The sequence below is a fragment of the Vulpes vulpes genome, chromosome 5 (genome assembly GCF_048418805.1).
Source record: "Vulpes vulpes isolate BD-2025 chromosome 5, VulVul3, whole genome shotgun sequence".
Classification (NCBI taxonomy): domain Eukaryota; kingdom Metazoa; phylum Chordata; class Mammalia; order Carnivora; family Canidae; genus Vulpes; species Vulpes vulpes.
This window is the reverse complement of record NC_132784.1, coordinates 26450001-26468613: the sequence shown is the minus strand read 5'-3', so window position 1 is coordinate 26468613 and position 18613 is coordinate 26450001. Positions and strand designations below refer to the sequence as shown.

At 41.2% G+C, this 18613-nt stretch overlaps 1 protein-coding gene across 3 annotated transcripts in view; it reads left to right on the top strand.

Annotated features, from left to right (window-relative positions):
- The window catches only part of ZEB2 (zinc finger E-box binding homeobox 2), a 134152-nt gene that overhangs the window by 112270 nt on the left and 3269 nt on the right, over nt 1-18613 (top strand). For all 3 annotated transcript variants that reach the window (XM_072757688.1, XM_072757689.1, XM_072757690.1), the window contains exons 5-9: nt 4669-4857; nt 5508-5722; nt 8374-8482; nt 9444-11413; nt 12842-13022. In XM_072757688.1, coding sequence (XP_072613789.1) covers nt 4669-4857; nt 5508-5722; nt 8374-8482; nt 9444-11413; nt 12842-13022 — 2664 coding nt within the window. The remainder of the gene's footprint in view (nt 1-4668; nt 4858-5507; nt 5723-8373; nt 8483-9443; nt 11414-12841; nt 13023-18613) is intronic.

Here is an 18613-nt window from a genome sequence, read left to right as displayed (position 1 = left end):
ATCTTTGTGAAAACCAAAAAGGTAAATTTCTGTCCAGAACCAAAACTTCATCCTCCTCAACAAGTTTCAGAATAACCTTTTGTTCAAATATTAATAATTAGGGTGATTTTGGATCTCAGAGACTGAAATACACATAGTCTGAAGTAGAAAGGGAGTTTTTCAGCTCACAGAATCTAAGGAGGTTTGACAACAGAGCCACTGGAAGGACACAGGTACGGCTTGGCCTCAGGAGCAAACAGAGCTAGAAATATACTGTCAGGACTTGCCATCCTGTCTTTGCTTTTCTCTTCTCTCTGTGTACCTGCTTCAGTCTCTCTCTTCATTAATCTTCTCACACTACATGGGATATATCAGTTCCTTTGTTCTACATCTAATAGCTACGGGTCGCTTGAGGGAAATAAACGTTCTTGGTGCTCCCTTTGGTACAAAGTCCTAAAATCACAAGGAAAGGATTTGCTGACTCAGCTGGATCCATTGGCTACCCCAGTTTGGCCTGGAGAATGAAAGACTAAGAGAAGTTCACTTTAGGTGCAGATTAATCCACCGTGGATATTATTAATCCACAGCAATAACCAGGCAACTCCCTTGGGTACCATAAAGTTTGACAATAGAGAATATGGGAGCCATTCCCAGGCAAAGGAGACTGTTGTGCTACTGGGCAGGAAAACTGTGTGTTACAAGGACCTACAGCAACACCAAGGGAAAAAAAAAACACATTATATTTGGGTCGGTTATACCTAGACTAGTTCATGGAAGTCTAGACTAGAGCCCGCGTAAGTGACTGTACATATTTGAGATCTATAGCTAAATAGCATACCTATTCCACAAGAAGAAAATCCTGATGAAGCAAATAGATTTAAATGATTGAGTATTATCTTCTTCATTAAATTCTTTTTGAATACTCACCTGAACCCTGTTGAACTCTTGCAAGTATTTATGGTCATCATTACGTAGTTAATCACATAATTGTTCTAGAATTGCCAGAATTGCAGGTCTGAATTCCTAGCTCAACTGTGGGTATCTTATCTTATGCTTCCTTTTACTAGAAGACTTCTGTACCAAGATTAGTGTAAAGCACATAATTTATTCCACATTCATTCTATAAATGATTCCTGAGAGCCTACTAATTTCTAAGCAATATACTCAAAGCTCAGGGTACGAAGATGATCAAAGATGATCCTTAAAGAGAGCATATGATTTGAGGACTTTTGTCTCGGTCACACTTGACATCGAAATCTAGCATAGGCAAATTCGATCTAGCAAGTGAATTGCCTCTCCAAATACCAGTAGTGTTTCTTGATGCAGTTTAGTTCGCCTATCCAGAAAAATCAGAATTTTCCTCCTGTTGAAGCCAAAAGGCTATTAATGCAAATCCCATTGAATTTGCATTTGGTTACATTTCTGATGGAAACATTCATATGCAAATGAAAATTCATGAAAAGATAGCCAGATAATTCAAATAGTTGCTGAAATATCAATATAGAAGTAGGATGTTAAAATGTCCACCCATCCATGTTTACTAGGTTACACTAAGGATCGTCGAGTGGGTCAGTGTTCTTAAAAAGCTTAAATTAAGTCGTGCCTTAAACATTTGACAGCATTCTACTAGGCCTGGGTTCAGAAAGGAGCAGTTAAATTACTTCCTGCTGCCACAGTGGTGAAAAAAAAGCCCCTGGTCGAATCAGTCAGGTTGTTCCAAAGGGGTTCATGTTTGATCCACCATTTTGTCCCTTCTATCTTTTCTTGCATTAAAGACAAAAGGTGACTTTTGATCGATGCTAAGTCATTTTGATGATCCAAAACAAGGAACAAATAGTTTGTGCAGGTTGGCAGTTCTTTGTGCTCTCTAGAGATTTAATGGTGCAAGTTAAATGACACCATCACATTCACTATTACCAACAGTGATTCGGAAAGTATCTATGGCATCATGAGCATACCAACAGAAAATTGATCTTAATCAAGGTTCATGTTCTTCTAGAAGATTTACGACTTGGGGGTGACTGGCTGCCTCAGTTGGTGGAACATGCAACTCTTGATCCTGGGGTTATGAGTTTGAGTCCCACGTTAGGGGCAGAGGTTCCTTAAAATTAAAATCTTTGGGAGGCCTGGGAGGCTCAGGGGTTGAGCATCTGCCTTCAGCTCAGGACGTGATCCCGGAGTCCCGGGATCTAGTCCTGCATTGGGCTGCTGCATGGATCCTGCTTCTCCTCCCTCTGCCTCCCTCTGTCTCTCATGAGTAAATACATAAAAATCTTTAAAAAAAAAACATAAAATAATAGAATAAAATCTTAGTAAATAAAAGATTTAAGACTTAAGATTATGAGAAAAGATTTAAATAAATTTCAAGATATAAAATCATCATCTCCTCTTACACATTCCAAACCTGTATTTGAAGGAAGTACAGGTGTTAGAATCAGACAGTTGCTCTTGTTCGACTTTTAGAAGTTGGAGTGGCAAAAGAGACTGTTTTGAGATCACACTATTCAGGATTGCTAGCGCTTAGTTTGTCTGCAAAGCGTGATGCTCCCCAATCTCCTTTTATTTGATGCGATGTATTAGTTCATAGTTTCAGGTGTTTTTAGAGTTCTGGTGCCCCTTGCTTTGGTGACTATCACCTATCATCCATCAGATTTGGAAAGCCCGAACCTAAGATAAGATCTTAGCCTCCCCCTCCCTGGCACACCCAATCCTTCCCCCAAGCCTAGTGTTTTTACTTGTCAATGTATCTCTCAAATCTAGCCACTTCTCAGTCTCCATCACCAATTCCTTAACCTTTATCTTGGCTTGGTTTATGGCAAGAAACTCCTAAGTGGCTTCCCAGAATCAGCTTTTCTTTTCCTTACAATCCCTATTTTACGATAGCCAGAGTTATCATTTAAAAATGCAGATAATTCCCAATTTCACCCAGTCATCTTCTTGCTTAATACCCTTCCATGGCTTTCTGTTTCTCTTAGAAGAAAACCCAAACCTGTAGCAGGACGACCACCTGCCTCTTGTTCTGGTTCCTGCCTGCCTCTCCGCCCTCCCATCGTATTGCTTCCCTTCCACTGTCTGCACATCAGCACTCTCTGTTTTGCTGGTGAAATGCACCGTGCTCCTTCCACTCCTCGCATCCTTGCACGTGGTGGCTCTTCCCCAGCTTCTAGAGCTAGTGAACTCCAAACTTTCTCAATTTAAGTTTTCTTGATCTTCTAGGTTCCATCAGCCCCCAACCCCACCCCCCCCGCTACTTCTTTCGTATCACCACACAACTTCCTTTCATAATATTTATGTGAGTTTGTAACTTTTTTTTTCTCGAGAAAAAAAAATCAGTTGTACTGATTGTTCTCATGTCTTCCTGAAGGATGAAACTGGATGTTTTTTGCTTTTTGAAACAAGACATGATACCTACCATATACCAGTCATTCAGTACTTGTCGAATCAACGGAAGGTTCCACTTTCTGTTCTTTTTATCTATAATCCACAAGTTCATGACAGTGAAAGCAACAATAAAAATGAAAATAAAAATAAAAATGGACTAGCTGGTCCCAACATCACCCTGCCACAAATTATCAGAAATAATTAGTATGGCAAATACTATATTATCTTTTATGGCAGAGAAAGTGAGGTGAAGAATATAGGGGAATCGAGGCTAACTGGTCTCAGAAACTATAAAAGTGGGGCTCCGCCATTAACCATACTAGCAAAGGACCTTTATTCATCTACTTACACGGTCTTATGCATAAAAATGTTTATTTAGGATATTTAAGCCACAACTTACTTCAGAGACATACCTAGAGGTTTCAAATAAACAAAATCTTGTGACATTGTGGCTGAAATGGATTTGTGACTATTATTCATTTCATGGAATAGATTCATAATTACAAAAGTTAAAAATCATATCAGAATCACACAGTGGCACAGCCAGTTTCTTTTGCTTTTGTGAAGTATTTCTGTTAATTCTGTTGTATTTCTTTTTGTGAGCTTCATTCCATCTTCAGGCAGCTTTAAAATGCTGAGCTAAATATTGAAATTATAGGGAAAGATAAAGTGCCACATACCATGATTTCTTAACAGAGTCCCATTATTATCTCTCTAGGAATATCTATCCTTTTGCATCTGTGTCAGATTGTGTAGTCCTGGCCATCTGTGATGTGCAGAGAGTGGAAGGTTAAAAGCTTATATTTAGCAACAGGATGTATCTGTGGTTAGGCACGTTAAGTTTAGTGGACAATAAAAAATTAAATATACCTTTCTTGAAAGAAAAGGAAGTTTTATACAGACTGCTAAAGCAGCTTTGAGCTCATATTATCTCTCAAGTTTCTGGATCTTAGAATGTAGCTCTGTTTTTTGTTTTGTTTTGTTTGGTTTGGTTTTTTAAGTTTTCCCTAGAAAACATTTCAAAATGTCTTTCAGTCTTTGTGAATTCTGCGGACTAGTATTCCAGGGAGAGGAAAATAAGATGTGCCTATTTAGCCTGAAGCCAAGTGTCCTCTTTTCTTTGCATATATTTACGAGAATAAGCATCCCGTCACCGATTGGTCACCTGCAACACTTCTTAGGACTAAACTAGGTATTGGGGGGTCTTTCTGCAAGTCAACAGTCGGCGCTCACAGTGATGTCAGTGGGCTCGGGCACCTGGGAGGAAGGCCCCACAGAGGCGTTGATGGTGTCCTTTTCTGATTCCAGTTAAGAATGCAAATTGCACATCAGACTTTGAGGAATACTTTGCCAAAAGAAAACTGGAGGAACGCGATGGCCATGCAGTCAGCATCGAGGAGTACCTTCAGCGCAGTGACACAGCTATCATTTACCCAGAAGCCCCCGAGGAGCTGTCTCGCCTTGGCACGCCAGAGGCCAATGGGCAAGAAGAAAATGGTGAGGCTGTAATTCATTTTTAGCCACTCCACTGACCTCTGCAGCTGTTACAATTACAAATGCACTACATGCCTGGGTGTTTACCTTAAAATTCGAAGAACAGCTGCAGAGGCATGGAATTTCATGAGCAAAGATTAGAACTGTAATTTTAGGGTATTGTGAAATTTTTTTTTTTTGTCAGCAAATTTGTGTCATTTGTACATCCAATAAAGAACAAGAACAATTAGAGCCTATTTCTCCGAGATAAAAATATCGAAACGGAGTCCAATGTTTCTGAAATATTTCACTTTTGAGGAACAAAAAAAGTTGGGACGTGGGGGGACCCTCCTTCTCTAGCTGCCACCTGAAGGGCCCTCTCCCGAGTCCCACGCGACCCAGGGTCGCACCACCAACCGCCAGCCACCTGGAGAGAATGTCCTCACTCATCAGCTGTTTGAATTTCCCCCCAAAAGCTCCAGTAATTAATTAACTCCCGGGCGCAGCGCGGGCAGGCGGGCCAGGCCCGAGGCCTGCACGGCGGTGGTGGTGGCGCTCCCGGCGGGCAGATTGCGGCGATGCCTGTCATGCCATCCCGGGCAGGCGGCCCATTAGCTGCCACTGCTTCACTGACCTTTTGGCCTGCTCCTCTCCCTCTCGTCTCCCGGCTACAGACCTGCCACCTGGAACTCCAGATGCTTTTGCCCAACTGCTGACCTGCCCCTACTGCGACCGGGGCTACAAGCGCTTGACATCCCTGAAGGAGCACATCAAGTACCGCCACGAGAAGAACGAGGAGAACTTTTCCTGCCCTCTTTGTAGCTACACGTTTGCCTACCGCACCCAGCTCGAGCGGCATATGGTGACGCACAAGCCAGGGACAGATCAGGTGGGGGGCTGGCTTTAAGTGATTTCTTTCTATAATAACCCCTTAGAGAAACGATATTGCTTTGATTGGCAATCATTATTAATTTTTCATGGCATTTTGAAGATGCAGATCTTTTAATGGTAATAGCTTTAATTGAGGTCTAAATGATTTTTTGATGGTCTCTTCTAATATGATTTAATAGTCTTATGTTCACGATCGAATGAGTGTGTTAATTTCTAATTTAGAAATTTTATTTGCACTTTAACTTGACTTCAGTTTCATTTTTATGTCCCACCAAAAGTGAATGAAATCGTGGCATTTTAATTATACATTATTAAACATCTCAGCAATTTTAATTCCATTTTTCACCTAGTTTTTACTCGGAAAAAAACATTTTTTTTTCCCCTATAGGATCTAAGTCAGAGTGAAGGAAGTGTGCATTTCTTTCATTCGCCACATAACACCTTTGGTTGCTTAGAGTATTTTTACAAGCTGCTACTAGTTTACGGAATCTAATGAAGTGTCTTTAAAAAAAAATTCAAAAGGGTATATTAAACGTATGTGTATATATAAAATGAGCCAGATTGATACCAAACTATTGGATGCACATTTAAAATGGTCCCTTTTGATTTGCATGCCTGTGGCCCAATGTTAAGATTGTTGTGCCCCTTTTGGCTTATTTTGTGTTAGAAATAAAACCTCTGTCTCGAACAGGTAAGCATAGCTTCTTAAATCCTTCAAACGTTTGCACAGGATTGATTCACAGCGTCCCTTACGTGTCTGAACAAAACTGCTCTTTCTGTCCTCCTGGGAGAATCGCCTGCAGATTGATATTATGTGTGTGAATGGTAACAGGGATGGTGGCCTCAAGTCCCAGCGGCTGGCCTGCTTGCAGATCCGAAAGCCTGCCCGATAAGCCTCGCCACCATCTCTGTTTTGAAAATTATTCAACGAGATATTCTACAACACTCTTATGTTTCCTTTCCTTGTGGGCATGGTTTTCTTTGAATGAGGAAAATGAGGATGACCGGACGTAATCAAGAGATGGCGATGATACTATATCATGGAATTTTACAATTGCAAAAGAACAGCTCGTGGAAACCGTCCCATTAGATCCGATTGGGCCTGTCACCTGAATGCTTCTCAAAGTTCAGTTACAAAAACTATGCTCCCATAGTTACGCTTATGTAACAGTTTATCTCCCCTTGCTTATATGCACAAGAACTCTAGGAAAAAAAAAAAAGTGCCTAGATATTTATCTAAGCATAACCGCTTTAAATTTCACATGCAGAAGTGTGATTGTGTTGGCGCATTATGAATGGTAGCTTTGGTGTTGAAAAGTCCCCTCATTTGCTCATGGCATTTACAATTAGTAAATTAAAATGATTGTATCATATTAACAGTGGCACAACTAAAGTTTATAGTAGTCCTCTGAGGGCTGTGGGGGGAGACAAAGCAGCTGTTGCTGTTTGTTTATGCAACTCAGCAACATATGAGCGCTGGTCCCTCAATGGCGCTCGGCGGGCTGGGCTCCGCTTGATCTTTGAAGGTTGCTGCTGTTTGAACAAACCTCCCTGTGTCCCATGTAACACCATCTGTCTCACTAGGAATGTGGGAAGATTCAGCACACCCTAGCAGTTGTCATACCGTTTCTGTGCTGTCTTTTTGCAAAAGGCTTTTGTGTCATTGCTGCTTGAAAAAGGCTGACCTCCTACCTTGAGCATCCAGAGTGGATGACTGTATTTTTTTTTTTTTTTTTTTTTTTAGAATTCTAAGTCACAGTGCTTTTTTTCCCTTGTTCAAAAAGGTCAGCTGTGTTTGATTATATCTTTGCTGCTTTTAACTTGTCTTTTCAGCAAACTTTTTTTTTTCTTTTTTGTCCCTACTCCCTAGCACACTACTAAAAAGGAAAATGAAAAGTCGTTGAAGTCTTTCCTACTGGCCTGTGATAAAACTGCTCAAGCAGCCTTAACCCGAGATGTTGTCTCTTACATTTTGATAATGAATCAAATCTGATATGCAACACATCAGGAAAAACAGGGTTTACATTTGCTACTAGCCCAGTGAATGGGATATTTAAACATGCTTATCGTGTAATGAAATATTTATAGTCAAGAATTTTTTTTTTTGTTTGTGTATGTGTGCCTTTTTTCTTCTTCTTTAAAACTGATACTGCTTTAGTATGAGCTATACTTCTACCGTGATACAGAAAATTTAATAAAATTAGTTATCCGCAAGGGGAGTGTTTTTTGGAGGCCATTTAGAATTTTCAGAATAATATTTATTTTTTTCCTTGACAAAAACAGTTGCATTCCAACAAGGGATCTTCAGATTTTAGAATGTGCCATAAACACAGAGAACCACAAACATCTTTACAATTATACTTTCTCATCTCCAAAGGCTCAAAGAAACATTTTGGAAAAGAGACTACAGAGATAATTCTAAAGCTAGTGTTGGATGCGCATGTGAAAGCACTTTTTTTTTTTAATTTGTTCCAATTTTATTGCCAACATTATCACTTTTATTGCAACTCTGAAAGACCGGGCAAATAAATAAACATGCACTCAAACCTTTTGGCCTGTCTGAAAAATGGAGGCCTTTTAAAAATATTTGTAACAAATTTCCTTTGTTCCTCCCGCACAACACTGATGTCAGTCCCTCTCCTTTTACAGCACCAAATGCTGACCCAAGGAGCAGGTAATCGCAAGTTCAAATGCACGGAGTGCGGCAAGGCTTTCAAATATAAACACCATCTGAAAGAACACCTGCGAATTCACAGTGGTGAGTAGCAGAGGTGCTGGTGCTCACATTTGCATTTTGTTTCATTAGGGGAGTTTTAAAAGATTGTTTAAAATTTACCCGATCCTGGTGGCAGCTTTTTTGGAACTACCCTTTTAATTTCACAAACTATGTGAGCCTGCTCTGCCTCCATGAGACTTGTGGTTCCACCAATGGCATGATCTCATAATAAAAAAAAAAAAGAAAGAAAGAAAGAAAGAAAAGGAGTGTTTATACTTCCTAAAAATTGCAAATGCTTTGATTTATTACAAAACCTAGAGGCTCCTTTTTGTCCTTTCAAACACTCCTCTACAGATTAAATATTTTTGACCTGAAGAAACTCAGCTGGCAAATTCTGAAGGGTATTCATTTTTGATACCTAACCATGAAAGAAAACGTTGAAGAATTTTGGATGAGAGCTTTTGTATGATAAACGTTCCTTGATTCCTGGGAGCTGTATATTACAGAACAACATCCTACCACTGAGATTTCTTCTTTATAACTATTTTGATAGCTCTGCCAAGCATTTTATTACCAAATTGGATGCTTTTCAAAGGACTAGTTGGATTGGTAGAATCAATGGAATCTCTACAGAGTTGATTAAAGCCATGGCTACACTTCCCTTTAAATACTGTGACATCTTTATTGTGCTATTGACCACACATTAATCTGACACTCTGTTTAAATAGGCGGCTGCCGATGGCAAGACAAGATTTGGAATCTTGGCTGAAAAAGGCATAGATAGCCCTCACCTTCCACTGCTAACATCTTGAATTATGTTCTCTCAGGGTAGATAAAGCCCAGCAACAGTTATGGCCACATAATTCTAAGCTAGGCACCCAGAATGTAGAGGTTCCCCCCATTGTGTTCCTTCCATCTGGTTTCACAAATTCTTGCATTGGTAGACAATCGCCATCATTACCCAATCGAAGAAATGTAATGTTAATTTTGATTGTCATTTTAGGTGAAAAACCGTACGAGTGCCCAAACTGCAAGAAACGTTTCTCCCATTCTGGTTCCTACAGTTCACACATCAGCAGCAAGAAATGTATTGGTTTAATCTCTGTAAATGGCCGAATGAGAAACAATATCAAGACGGGTTCTTCCCCTAATTCTGTTTCTTCTTCTCCTACTAATTCAGCCATTACCCAGTTAAGAAACAAATTGGAGAATGGAAAACCACTTAGTATGTCTGAACAGACAGGCTTACTTAAAATTAAAACAGAACCACTAGACTTCAATGACTATAAAGTTCTTATGGCCACGCACGGGTTTAGTGGCACTAGTCCCTTTATGAATGGTGCACTTGGAGCCACCAGCCCTTTGGGAGTTCATCCGTCTGCTCAGAGTCCAATGCAGCACTTAGGTGTAGGGATGGAAGCCCCTTTACTCGGATTTCCCACAATGAATAGTAACTTAAGCGAGGTACAAAAGGTTCTACAGATTGTGGACAATACGGTTTCCAGGCAAAAAATGGACTGCAAGGCTGAAGAAATTTCCAAGTTGAAAGGGTATCACATGAAGGATCCATGCTCTCAACCTGAGGAACAAGGAGTTACTTCTCCTAATATTCCGCCTGTAGGTCTTCCAGTAGTGAGTCATAATGGTGCCACTAAAAGTATTATTGACTATACATTAGAAAAAGTCAATGAAGCCAAAGCTTGCCTCCAGAGCTTGACTACTGACTCAAGGAGACAGATCAGTAACATAAAGAAAGAGAAGCTACGTACTTTAATAGATTTGGTCACTGATGATAAAATGATTGAGAACCACAACATATCCACTCCATTTTCTTGCCAGTTCTGTAAAGAAAGCTTTCCTGGTCCCATTCCCTTGCATCAGCATGAACGTTACCTTTGTAAGATGAATGAAGAGATCAAGGCAGTCCTGCAACCTCATGACAACATAGTCCCCAACAAAGCCGGAGTTTTTGTTGATAATAAAGCCCTCCTCTTGTCATCTGTACTTTCTGAGAAAGGAATGACAAGCCCCATCAACCCATACAAGGACCACATGTCTGTACTGAAAGCGTACTATGCTATGAACATGGAGCCCAACTCTGATGAACTGCTGAAAATTTCCATTGCTGTGGGCCTTCCTCAGGAATTTGTGAAGGAATGGTTTGAGCAACGAAAAGTCTACCAGTATTCAAATTCCAGGTCCCCATCACTGGAAAGGAACTCCAAGCCGCTAGCTCCCAACAGTAACCCCCCCTCGAAAGACTCTTTATTACCCAGGTCTCCCGTAAAGCCGATGGACTCCATAACTTCACCATCCATAGCAGAGCTCCACAACAGTGTGACGAATTGTGATCCTCCGCTCAGGCTAACCAAACCTTCTCATTTTACCAATATCAAACCAGTCGAGAAATTGGACCACTCGAGGAGTAATACTCCCTCTCCCTTAAATCTTTCCTCCACATCTTCTAAAAACTCCCACAGTAGTTCTTACACTCCAAACAGCTTCTCTTCTGAGGAGCTCCAGGCTGAGCCTTTGGACTTGTCATTACCAAAACAAATGAAAGAACCCAAAAGTATTATAGCCACAAAGAACAAAACGAAAGCTAGCAGCATAAATTTAGACCATAACAGTGTTTCTTCATCATCTGAAAACTCAGATGAGCCTCTAAACTTGACTTTTATCAAGAAGGAGTTTTCAAACTCAAATAATCTGGACAACAAAAGCACTAACCCAGTGTTTGGCATGAACCCATTTAGTGCCAAAACTTTATACACAGCTCTTCCTCCACAAAGCGCATTTCCCCCTGCCACTTTCATGCCACCAGTCCAGACCAGTATCCCTGGGCTACGACCATACCCAGGACTGGATCAGATGAGCTTCCTACCACATATGGCCTATACCTACCCAACTGGAGCAGCTACTTTTGCTGATATGCAGCAAAGGAGAAAGTACCAGCGGAAACAAGGATTTCAGGTAATGAGACCCATCCTTTTGCTCTGAACAGAGGACATGAGAATCATATATTACATTGTGTATGTGCATGTGTGGGGGGCGGAAGAAAACGTAGTGAAAAGCATCAAGCGATGTGTTTTCAGCAGACATAGCAGAGTTCGTTTTCACTTGAACCTCAAAACTGACTGGGCTAGACAAACAAATGGAGAATCAGTGGAACACTGAGCTGTGAAGGCACATCTGCCTTACAAAAGTCAAAGAACTTAACGCTTATCTTTGAGGTTTTTTTAGATTGATCTGTACGCTTTTAGACTTATATGGCGGATAACCGTATTTGACAGGACTTACATACGTGTTAAAGGTCAGCGCCTAGAACAGCCACATACTTGTACAGGTGTCCACAGTTTACAATAGTACACGTGTAAATGGGATGTGTCCTGGGTTTTATAGAAAATCGGGTGTGTCGGAGAGCAGTTTTAAACATATTTCGCATGTTCCACTTAACTTTGTATGTGCCTTTCAGACCAGTAAATAATCTATGGTTCGCAAATACAAAAGCAGGTATGTTTTAACAACCTGGGAGTATAATCCCTGTTTGCAAAATAGGAGCAGAAGTAGCCGTGCACCTCTGGAACAGCTGTTCCAGTATTCCAATTTACAGTACATCTGCCCTCTTTGTAAATGTATTTAAGCCTATTTAATCTCCTCTAATATTAATTAGTGCAGACGTAGTCTAAGAAAACTGAACTGTGAGCTCGCAAATGGAAATGTATGTTATCATGCAAGTTTGCACTCCTTTGGATCAAGACAAAATAAATATCAAGAAATTTAATAATTTACCGATCCACATTCATTATTGCTCAATGCTGAAGGCTGTTTTAACATAGATAGAACATTGATAAAAAGTGTTATTAATATTCCCTATTTCAAATTAGAAAATTAAATATAAAAATATAGCTTGAGGCCTTTAGTTGGTAGACATACATTTAAATAGATTGCATAATAATAACATTTTGTACCTAAATATAAAATTCAATTAAAATGGGGTTTCTACAGCTACAGATCATTTCTAAAGTTAACCACACTGGAAAAAAAAAAAAAGCACAAATTCTGATGTTTGGTTCTCCCTCGTGGGTATTTCCTGATATGAAAGGAAAACTAAGGATTTTAGAAAATGTTATGCCCTTCTCACCTTCAGAGCTGACCATTTTCTACCCTTGAAAAACAATGGGCAAGACCATCTAGGGTGGAGAAGGTTTCTATTCTTGTCGAAAGGTGAGACCTCCTCCATTGTTCGTGGAAAGTAATGGGGTTTTCTTTTTAAGGAAAAAAAATGAGATTGATTAATCACAAACCCTTTTGAGGTTCTCCAAATGTCAGCCTACGTGAAGTTGTTTGGTATAAAGACGAAGAGGAGAGACTGTGTTGAACTGTGTGATTATATCACAGGGAGAATTGCTTGATGGAGCACAAGACTACATGTCAGGCCTAGATGACATGACGGACTCCGACTCCTGTCTGTCTCGAAAGAAGATCAAGAAGACAGAGAGTGGCATGTATGCATGTGACTTATGTGACAAGACATTCCAGAAAAGCAGTTCCCTTCTGCGACATAAATACGAACACACAGGTATGAGTGACTTTGACTAGCTAGTTAGAGCTTCCCGGCCTGCTGTACATTTCATAATATTTAATGAGCACACTGGTGCGACATAAGATGTAGCATATGCTGATGCCTTCAACAAGGAAGAAATCATGCTTTTGCCTAGCTCAGGAGGACTTTTTTGTTGCCTGTTTATTGGATCGTTCATGTGTTTATGAGTGTGCTTGTCTTCATATCTTTCCAGTTCATCTGTAAGCCAAATCCCCAGATCCCGTCAAAGGTATATCTAAGTGGCCAGGGCCATGAGATGCCGCGACACCAGCCAGTTATTGCAAACACGTTCAGGTTCTCAAGTTGTAATGACTCTATATACGTACAAGTTTAATGAAAGATTCAGTCAGTATTAGATGTATTAGATTTATCACCCGAACTTCAAGTCAGCTGCGACTTGGAGGTGGTCCTGTTTCATCTTATAAATTGGCCGCGTTTTGAATAAAGCAAAAGTGTTAGCACTGCGAGAGGAAAAGGTAGAAGTCAAGTAAGATGCCAAGTGAGCTACCGAAACTACTTCTATTTGGAAGACGAAAATAAAACTTTCTAAATTTAATTAGCTTATTTCCAATTCCTGCATTACTAATTAGGAACAATTATACAGAGTTGACGAGATAGCAGCCTAGTTCTTCCCTATGAGTAGAGCGATAGTGGGTTGATTTTTCAAAAGAAAGGCGAAGGACCATGATGTGGAGCAACATGGGATCCCACAACCCAGGATCTGATCTCCCAAGTGGAGCCACGCCTTTCTCTCCCTCGCTCTCCCTCCTTCCACCTTTAACCAGCAAGTCAGCCAACCGCACCCCCCACCTCCTGCCACTTTCCCCTCCACCCCCCATTCCCCACCTTTCCTTCTCTAGAAATTTGGCACGCTGTACTGGCCCTCGATGGGAAAAGAGACAGTGTAGGATCTCAATCAAAATATTGGCAGGGGGAAATTACATAAAAACGCTCATTTTAACAGAGAAAGTCTAGTATCAAACATTTTCATATAGAGCGAAAAAATTAGCCCAACAGTGATTTGTGGGGGAAAAGTGGTGAAAAGACAAAAAAGCAAAAGATAAAAGCAGAAAGGGTAATGTGAGTACTTTCTTCTTATTCTAAGGCCATGGTGCCCTTTTCAGTGACTGGAAACTATCCTTGGGGAGCACTCCCCCTCCTCCTCTTCCCTCCTCCCTCACTGGGCCTATGAGGGAGGCAGCCTGAGGGTCAGGGGGTGGGGAGGCTGGGTAAACCATAGGTATTGAGGGTATCTGTGAAGAGAACAAGGTCGCTAAATAAGTAACAGTACCCTTATGGCAGCCGCCTCAGTAATCTCTCTTTCTCCAACTGTCTGATACTGTTATTATTGTAAAAGTTCAACTGGCACTAACTTTAAAGACAACCTCGTTTGGAAGGCAAATCCCAATAGTTTTGATACTTGTGTGATGTAATTCTGTGTCTGAAACGCCAACATTTTCCTAATTTTGCCTTTTATCAGAGATATCGAGAGATGTTTTCTTAATGGCCACATCCTATTTAGATACTGACGAAGATATTTTCATATCTAAATTCAACATTTTAATCAACCTCAACTATATTTTGTATTTCATTATTCAGCTACAATAGGCACATCACTGGAGGCCTCTCTCCCCCTCTGATTGGTTTTATTAGATGACCATATGCAAACTCTATCGTTTGCTACATGGTGAGTGTAAAACCTCTATTTTAGCGAGGGCTGTCGTACATGTTGACATCCAGTCAGTATCTTTATTTCTTATAAATGAGATAGTCCATAAAGTTCATAGGCACAGAGACAGTCGAGAGACCCAAAAGTTGACCATCCCGGGGGTACCTAATCAAGTTGCAAACTGTGCCGTATCTTAAAGAGGAAAAATAAAGTGTTGGGGTTCTCGAAGATGTGAGAAGATCTGCTGCCTAGAAGTAATGTATAGCAACGAGACGCTAACCATCCAATGGTTTCTTTAAACGTGTGATTAATTATCCTCCTGTTGGCTTCCTAGCTTGTCAGCTTTCCAGTGTGTTAACTTTTTGGTCTCTTGACCAAACATTTCATGACATCACTACTGTCCGTGTGTTAGGTTTCATCACCGTGTGAAGTTCTTCATGAATCCTCTAGCACCGGGATGTATGTAAAAATTTAGTCCCTTTTCCTTCCCTAACTGGGCCCCAGCAGCCTTTTGTTTGTTTGTATCAAGTACTAGTAATACTAGTACTATCTTGATAATAATATTATCAAATACTAGTAATACTTTGGGAATGTACTGAGGTGAACACTGTAGGTGAGACCAGTCTTTGAGTTGATTGAGTCTAGGGTGGGGAAATGAGGCTGAATCGTGAGTTGACTATGTGCTGATTTTACAAATGTGTCCTTGATAAAGTGTGCTTGTTCCACCCGTCCACGACTTAACCTATAGAAGGGCTTAGATTAAGAAGGAAACTCTGAGCTACTTATTCTTGAGATCCTGGGCTCTCTTTCCTTGGCCTGTTTAATGATTGACTTCCTAGGCAGACACCAAAGACACAGTGCTTAATTTTCCTCACCAACAGCGTATTGCTTGCTTGCTTGCTTCCTTGCTTGCTTTTCCTGGGGCCAGGGACTAGGATGGAGACTGGGTACAAGAAGGGAACACTCCACAAATGTTGACTTCAGTGGAATTAGCTGTCATAAGCTAGGACCGCGGAACACAAAATCTGAAACTCCTGTTAGGCACCGTCAAGGACTTTTTTGTCTTCCACTAAGATTTAAATCTGACATTTATTGAGTACTTTCTCTATTGAGACATTGTGGTAGGTACGCCTAAACTTACCTTATTCAGAAAGGTGATAAGAATGTTTCTACTTTTGAGTAGATAAAGTCAAAGTTTTAAACAAATTACCAATTTTGTTTCTCAGTTGTAACATTTTTCAGACCACAAACCTTCCATTTATTAACTTTAGTTATCATTTTAGCTGTCAGGTGAATCACAAACCTTGAGATTAAGGGAAAAATACTACCCTAAAAAAGTTTTGATTCGCTCAATGTCAACTTGGATGTTTTTCTGAATCTTGTTCCTGTGGAAATTTCATTCCAGGAATCTTGATTTGAATCAGGTAAACCAAGCAAACAAATTTTAAAAAGAGATGAATGTCTAAGTCAGTTCCTACTTAAACTGAATGTCTTAGAGACTTACGGGCGGCACTTCCGGAGAGCACTAGAATATTTAGTGCGCAGTAGAGGTCAGTCCCCACCGCCTTTGCCCCCAGAATCTATCCTCTGCATGGCATGATAGCCGCACATTTCACCCCTTCAGATCGCCAGTTCGTAATGTGGAATTAATATACTTCTCTTACGAGCGTGGTGTTTGTTATCGATTGAATTCCCTGGGAATCCATTGCCTGTAACCAGACTATCTAGACAGTCGACTGCAGTTTAATGGGCAGCCCCCCAGCATTTCTAGTGGGGCTTGAAACTTGTCCTGGAGAACGTGTATTTTCTCTCGCTCTCTCTTCTCAAAATACGCTGCTCTGTATTTTGTTCCTTTGGAAAAGAGGGAGCCATGTCAGCTGTGGTGACTGTAGTGCTCACTCACGATTACTCACAGCCGACCCGTGGAGTCACCTAAATCTCCCACCTTCTGTGCTCCTGAGCCGATGGGACACCCAGCGAAGGTTGTAGGACAGCTCTCCCTATGCGTGCAACTAAAGTACCGAGAAATTTTTCATCCATGATTTCTCTTCTTTTCCATTCAGATGTACTTCTTCTTCCTTGGACTCTGGTCCTTTTCTTGCTTACAACTCGGGGAGTCACTTAACATGTATTGATAAAAAGCAAATAAAACGATCTACCATTAACGGAGTGCTTCCCACGTGCAGTCCTTGTACTAACTACTTCACCTCTGTTGCCTCCTTGACTCCTTATGCCTGGGTCACAAGTGAGGCCCCCCAGTGACTTCCCTCTTAGCAAAAAGGACCCTCATCCTCAGAGGGGTTAACGTGCCTGCGTCGCGCAGCTGGTTGTGAGAGATGGATTTGAACCCAGACAGCCAGACTCCAGAACCCGTCTCCCCCATTCCGCGCCGTGCCCCCCTGTGAATGAATCCCCACGGTCAGAAGCGTCCCATCCTTGCTCCTGGTAGCATCCCTTGCTCTGAGGTCCCAGTACACACGAGAGAGACACGCCATTCGTGCATCATGACTTGAAGTGTGCCCGAAGGCCAAACCTCTGCCTTTCTCCCAAGTAAATGCTTCTGCTTCCTGTCAGGTTACCTTCCCACCACGGTGGTCTTGTCAAAGGGAAGGGCACACCATCTTCCCGAACTCTCGGCACTCCACGGGATCCCTCTCTTCTGTTATTCAGTTTACCCCACTCAAAACATCTCTTCTAAGAGTCAAAAAGTGGTTCTTGTGTAGTGTGAATCATGCTTTTTTGTTTTTCTTCAGGCCACTAGCTGCCTTGAGGTAGATTACCCGAATCTTCCCTATTTCCAATACAATGAGTAGTCACCAACAAATACTTGTCCGATTTCTTCTCTTGCAGGTAAAGAACTTCCTATCCCAGTACTCAGTACTAGCCTTACCGCATCTGTCATCACTACATTTATTATTGGACGTTCCAGCAAGATAAAGACCATTAATGAAATAACATATAGCCGCCCACGGCGTTTTCTAAATAGTAGCATGCCCTAGAGGCATTCAATAACATTATTAAAGAGATTTGATTACTAATTGAGATTATATATCACCACATAACCGAATACCTGAAGTGCGTAGAATGGGTTCCTAATCTTATAACATGACACTCAGCAAATGAAAATGGGGTTGAATCCACTAATGCTGGTTTTTAATTTAATCAGCTGGAATGCAAGTTTGTATTAGGAAACGTAGTCACAGAGCTTCATGTGTGTTGTGATAGTGCGTAGTGCCCTACGTGACACATTTCTGACTTTTTTTTAACTCTGGAGCATCAGTCTGATAACTTTTTTTTTTTTTTTTTTTGGTCCATTCTATTTTGGAAATAAACTTTTAAGTATGGCAGCTATGGAAGGTGTTGAAGGCATTCCAGTGCTATTTGTGGCCTGGAATCAACCAGATGTGTTTAGGCTTGGCACTAGTTTCAAGTTCCAAACACTGGTTCGAAACTGCCTGGAATGCCAAAGGAAATTCAGCATTCTCTAGCTGAGGAGTCTCTTAACACTCCACCAGTGCCTGACATCTCATGGAAAACTTTAGAGGGAACACACTCTTTGGGATTAGCTCAGCCTCCGTGACATCCCTCTCTCTACTTCGTGTTTCCAGAGCGATTTCTTCTCTAATTTTTATCCTTAGAATCATACGGCTGCTAAGACATTCCTCTTCACATCACCTTGCCTCTGTTTCTGCTCCTGCCTACCTGGGCTGTCCGCTCCTGTGTGAGACGGAAAGTCCGTTTCCAAAAGCGACCATTTCTGATGTTAAGAAGCTCAGGGTGGGGGACCCCTGGGTGGCTCAGCGGTTTAGCCCTGCCTTCGGCCCAGGGTGTGATCCTGGAGACCCGGGATCGAGTCCCACGTCGGGCTCCCTGCGTGGAGCCTGCTTCTCCCTCTGCC